Genomic DNA, 5,822 nt, shown 5'->3' with positions numbered 1-5,822 from the left:
ACCATGATCTTTAGCGAGTGAGATAAATCATAAAATATATCTCCAGCATTCACTACAGCCTGGGGACTGAAACTAAGTAAAACGTGCGGACCACCACATCAATGCCTTTGACTTTCTACGTGCGACCCAAATCTTCCACTCATCTTTTCCAATCCCCACTTTCCTACGTGGCGCGCTCCCATTGGCAGACCGAGCAAGGACCTCCTCCTGTCACCTGTCACTCCTCCCAACGTTCCAACGGTCAAAATGCCCCTCCATTACCCAATTCAAAAATCAAAAAGACCAAACGACATTCTCTCTCTGCTCCAAACGACATTCTCTCTCTCTCTCTCTTCTGCTTCGTTTCTGAGCAACACTTTCGAATTCTGCTCGCATCGACCCTCCTCCGTTTTCTCCCCGGAAAGTTCGAGCCTTTCGCCGCCAATGGACCTCCGCCTCCACACCCGTCTCCTCTTCCTCTTCCTCCTCCTCCTCTTCGCCGCCCCGCCCTCCTGCGTCTCTCAGACTAACGCGCCGTCCCCGTCGCCGGCCCCGGCAGACGCGTGCAACGGCGTGCTCCTGACCTACCTCTACACGGGGGGCTCCCAGCTCCCGCCGGCCGACCCGGCCCACCAGGCCTACCGGTTCCAGTCCGTCCTCACCGTGACCAACAACGGCCTCGACGAGCTCAAGTCGTGGCGGGCGTTCGTGGGGTTCCAGCACGAGGAGCTGCTGGTCTCCGCCTCCGGGGCCGTCCCGGCCGACGGGTCGACCCTGCCCGCCGGCGTCGGCAACGGCACCGTCCTGGCCGGCTTCCCGTCCACGGACCTGAAGACGGCGATCGAGACGGCGGGGGATTTGACGCAGATGCAGGCGCAGGTCAGGCTGGTGGGGACGCAGTTCGGGGTGAAGCCGCCCGCCGCGCCGATGCCGGCGAATGTCTCGCTCGCTAACGATGGGTTCGTCTGTCCTGAGCCGACCTTGCAAGGTGATTCTTTGATCACAATCTGTTCTTTTTTTCAAGTTCTTGTAGTTCGTGTTTGATTAATGTTGATCTCTACGTAGAATTTGGTGTGTAGGATAGAAAATCTTCGATCTTTTCAAAAGAAAAACGGATGTTCTGTTGGCCAATATAAGAAACAAGAAGAAGAATGAATGAATGTTCAGTTCTGAACCCGTTCTCTGTTGATTTTACCGGGCGAATGCTCCAATTCATGTCTGATATTTCTCAGGGACGAATTTGATGCTGGTTTGCTGCACTAAAGATCCGAACTTCAAGACGAACATCACCGTCGCGGACGAGTTCTTGCCCCGACAGAGCGGCGATCTCACGATCATGTACGATGTGATCCGGACGTACGACTCGAACTACTGGGCGCAGGTCACGATTTCGAACCACAACCCCCTCGGCCGTCTCGATAATTGGCAATTGAGCTGGGACTGGATGAGGGAAGAGTTCATCAACTCCATGAGGGGGGCTTATCCCTCCGTCTTGGACTCGAGCGCCTGCGTGTTCGGATCGCAAGCTTCGCACTACACCGATATGGATTTCTCCAACGTCTTGAATTGCGAAAGGAGGCCCACCATCATCGACCTGCCTCCGACGAAGGCTAATGACTCGAACCTCGGGTTGATTCCTAATTGCTGTCGGAACGGCACCATATTGCCTCCGTCCATGGATTCGAGCCAGTCGAGTTCGGTGTTCCAATTGCAGGTCTACAAAATGCCACCGGACCTCAACCGGTCGGAGCTCTTCCCACCCCAGAACTGGAGGATCAACGGCACCCTTAATCCTGATTATCAATGCGGTCCTCCCGTTCGTGTGAGCCCCAGCCAATTCTTCAGCCCGACCGGGTTGTCGTCGAATACCACGGCCTTTGCTAGCTGGCAGGTGGTGTGCAACATCACACAGCGGTCGACTCCTCGGTGCTGCGTGTCGTTCTCTGCGTACTACAACGAATCTATCGTGCCGTGCAGGACGTGCGCCTGTGGCTGCACGAGCAGCGCTAGCCAGACCTGTAGCGCCACCTCCCCGGCGATCCTCCTCCCGTCCCAAGCGCTCCTCGTTCCGTTTGATAATCGTACCGCCATGACGCTTGCCTGGGCACAAATAAAGCATCTTCAGGTCCCGAACCCAATGCCCTGCGGCGATAACTGCGGGGTCAGCATCAACTGGCATGTCAACACCGATTACAGCCGCGGTTGGACCGCCAGGATCACGATCTTCAACTGGGGCGAGACCGCATTTGTCGATTGGTTTACTGCGGTGGAATTGGATAAAGCGGCTGTTGGGTTCGAGGCGACATACTCGTTCAACGGGACTCTTATGAGCGACGTGAACGACACGATTTTGATGAAGGGCCTTCCAGGATTGAATTACCTCATGGGGGAAGCAGATGGAGCGGACCCTGTGAAAGATCCCAGGGTCCCTGGGAAACAGCAGTCGGTGATTTCATTCACGAAGAAGAACATCCAGGGGATCAACGTGCCAAAAGGAGACGGTTTTCCTACGAGAGTACTCTTCAATGGGGAAGAATGCTCCCTTCCAACCATGTATCCAACAAGCAATAGCGCCAGAATCGGCTCATCTATTATGCTTTCGATCTTCCTAGCTGCGATCTTTTCCGCACTGATACTGTGATAGTCGCGCAAGGAGACATGGCTCTGTGTCTTCTTTTCACCTCTTGATGATTCTTTTTGATTGTTCTCTTAGGGCATTCTTGCCGTGTATTGTTCGGCATGTCACAATTACCAAATCTCTTGGCATCTCCATTGTAAAGTGCCTGCTGTTCATCTGATATATACACAGTGCTGTATCAAACAAGGAAGACTCATGGTATGATCTTTTGCTTTGGCAGTTGGTGAAATCGTAATTCATTCGTGCGATCCATTACTCCATTACTAGTCTATATCTGTCCTGGAGCGGTCTGTAATCATCATTTTGATGTTGCGAAACGAACCCGACCAGGATTTCGAGCATGGGTCGGGAAACGCCTGGCTCTCAAGGAAATGCATCTTCCTTGTTGGCTCAGCTCGCCCTGAAATACCCGGTTCAGGACAAAGGGATTGGTTCCTGTTCTCTTGGAATGTGTCGATAGCCATCTCATCGACATTTGTTTTCACTCGATGGACGTTGCGCCAACATACCCTTCTCGAGCTCGAGATGCCAAGGATCTCCAAGAACTTCCTATGAGCGCTTGGTGATATCTCCAACATACTCATAACTCGAGAGGAACAATCTCTTTCACGGAGGAAAAAAAAAAGAAATGGAGGCAAAAAGAGAGGAAGCATGATTTGCTCTCGTTGAGAGTCGAACTCAAGACCTCCCGCTTACTAAACGGGTGCTCTAACCAACTGAGCTACGAGAGCCTCGTTGATGGCTTTTTAGCATGCTACTAATTGATTCGATAGAATTTTTGGTCTGCCCCTCCAAATTGCAAATTCAATAGAAGGTTTTGCGTGGGGAAATGCAATATACCGTCTCAAATCCACCAAGTTTAATGATTTAATCGGCCGTTGCCATTTTGAGTAACGATACTCAGCCCGGCAACAAATTGAACCTCTCACGACAACATGCATGTACTTTTTGTTCGGAATCAATGGCATTTCTCGAGCACATGTGGTTTGGAGCAAAGATGAATCATTTAACTTTTAAAAGATTTAAAAAGTGCTTTGTCTCCTAATTGCCATAAACCATTATCATTATTTCATACTATATCGTCATAACCACCGCCATACTCAAGTAATCCTCTTCATCAGTAACATTTTTAATTATTCACCGTGTCTATGGCTTTATGGTTTATTTTGCACTTTCGTTTGGCCTAACAAACATTTCTAACAAAGGATCATCAAATGGAATAATCCCACAAAGTTTACATATACGAGATAAAAAAAAAAAAAAATTGTTGACTACCACAAGTAAAATGAGATAAAAAGACTTTGAATGGAGATTGAAGTCGGTATCTACACTTCTGGACTCAGGTTGACCGTAGGTAGTATTATCCTCTAATATGATCAAAATGACCAATTTCTTTTCAGCACCTAACTTGTGTTGTGAAAATGCAAATCTGGGCATCGAATTGGGAGAATTTGAAGCCAACCAGGTTGAATTTATCAATCGTTACTGGGGCTACTTGAGGGCTCTCATTAGACACTCCTGCTGGGCCGAAGTGCTTCTAGTTTCTAAGCCCAGCAAGAACGTTCATCTCCTGTACTTCAAGCAAAAACATTCATCTATTTTCCTCGGTGACTGTTGGGAGCGATATTTCATTAGTGTAATTTGGTTCTTTATTCTTTTAGCGAGTTTAGAGATCAGTACTTCCTCAACGTGCTCCGGATTGATAGATAGGGATCCAATTGCCCTCAGTAAATTTAGCTATCGAAACTAAAACTCCGAGAGAGGGAGAGAGTTAGATAATACAACATTCATTGACAAGAGATCACACCATATATAAAGCCTTGCGTGTTTTTTTTTTTGGGCCTTACATGGGTTTGTGTAGTAGTAGTTTGAAGCCAAATGGGCTGCAGCAACAGGGCCTTCTAACTTCTTGGGTCCCCAAATCATATGCCTACTGGCCCATAATTAGACAAAGCCCATCTTCTTGGCCACAATCAGAGGTCGCCCATTGAGGAACTCCTTTTCCTTCATTCTCGTTTAAATCTTTCAAGGAAGAAACAAATCCAATAGACGACAGCCCCTCCAACATGCTTCTACGTCGTCCTCTCAGACCATCCTAACGTTCTCCGTATCATTTCAATTTTGTTGGAAGAGACCAAAAGACAAAAAAAAAAGGGGTCGATGACTGGCAAAAATGGCACCAGCTTCCGGTCAGGAAGCTAACATAATTGGCTTGGCGTATTTATATTTAAGAGTATTAAGTGATTATAAGGATACAACGACGCCAAGAGCAAGACAAGTTGGCCACATTCATCGAAAAGTCATTTTTATATTTGGCAATATCTACAAAGGAGTCATTGTAACATGTCGTGGCTCTGGCCTCAACGTAATTGTATTATGGTAAAGAAGTTATCCCACACCTTTAAATAAATAATCAAATGAAAAAGGATGAGTTTGTGTTTCAGAGTCGAAAGTGAGGTTAGGGAAGGAGACAAGGTGACTGGTAAGCAAGCCAAATGACGACACTATGACATTTACAAGAGTTATAAACTATGACATTAAGAGATATGGGGGATATTTATAAGAGTCATGGACCCATGTGACTTGTCATATTGCTTGGCGCCGGTTGATCGCTAGTCCAGACTGGATGAAATGTAACACAATATTTGAATTCGAAAAATTTCGAGCCTTGACTCATTTCGTTAGAGTATCGAGTAGTACTTGATTTCTACTTTTTCGCTCCGAGAATGTATGAAGTCAAAATCAACTCTAGCCCATCAAAATCAATTGGCTGAGCTGCGACTACTACTTGATTTCTCCTACATTTGCTTTGAATTTTCTCATCACCCTTTCGGTGCGGTAAGGCAACGTATTTCTATCTGGAATGAAGACTAATTCAACATATTTGCCCCATTTTATTTCTGTAAAGATAATGGTTGGGGTCCCGTAGACTAGAAGAAAACGAGGGTTTTCATTTTCTTTTCATTTTTTTATTATTAAATTTGAAGTTCTTTTCTACTTGCAAAAATTATATAATTCTTCATTTCATAACGGCGTGTCCCTTTTTTGACCTTCTAGATTATCGGTGGCTCCACCCGCCCAACAAGCAAGAACTCGTTATTCCAATTCGGAGAGCTTTGAACTTTGAATGAGGTGAAGTGCCAAGCTTCTACGTCCCTATAAATGCCAAGTGGTTCTCTTCTTCATCTTCATCAGCTCAAGCCTT

At 47.0% G+C, this 5,822-nt stretch overlaps 1 protein-coding gene and 1 non-coding gene across 2 annotated transcripts; one reads left to right on the top strand and one right to left on the bottom strand.

Moving 5' to 3' along the window:
• The first annotated feature begins 298 nt into the window (after window positions 1-298).
• On the top strand, window positions 299-2,846 carry LOC104415214 (COBRA-like protein 7). The gene is made up of 2 exons (XM_010026465.3): window positions 299-967; window positions 1,212-2,846. The coding sequence occupies exons 1-2, from the start codon at window positions 424-426 to the stop codon at window positions 2,618-2,620; spliced, it is 1,953 nt and encodes a 650-aa protein (XP_010024767.2). The 5' UTR covers window positions 299-423; the 3' UTR covers window positions 2,621-2,846.
• Window positions 2,847-3,274: 428 nt separating this feature from the next.
• TRNAT-AGU lies at window positions 3,275-3,348 on the bottom strand. Its single transcript has one exon. It is a non-coding gene; the product is annotated as a tRNA-Thr (tRNA).
• Between the last annotated feature and the right edge of the window lie 2,474 nt (window positions 3,349-5,822).

This window comes from Eucalyptus grandis, chromosome 8, assembly GCF_016545825.1.
Source record: "Eucalyptus grandis isolate ANBG69807.140 chromosome 8, ASM1654582v1, whole genome shotgun sequence".
Classification (NCBI taxonomy): domain Eukaryota; kingdom Viridiplantae; phylum Streptophyta; class Magnoliopsida; order Myrtales; family Myrtaceae; genus Eucalyptus; species Eucalyptus grandis.
The sequence above is the reverse complement of the archived record's forward strand: the minus strand, read 5'-3'. Positions and strand labels throughout refer to the sequence as shown.

Excerpts from the sequence above, each read along its gene's own strand:
- LOC104415214 (XM_010026465.3), top strand. The coding sequence starts at position 424 with ATGGACCTCCGCCTCCACACCCGTCTCCTCTTCCTCTTCCTCCTCCTC. Across the intron at positions 968-1,211 it reads TCCTGAGCCGACCTTGCAAG|GGACGAATTTGATGCTGGTT; the intron begins GTGATTCTTTGA and ends GATATTTCTCAG.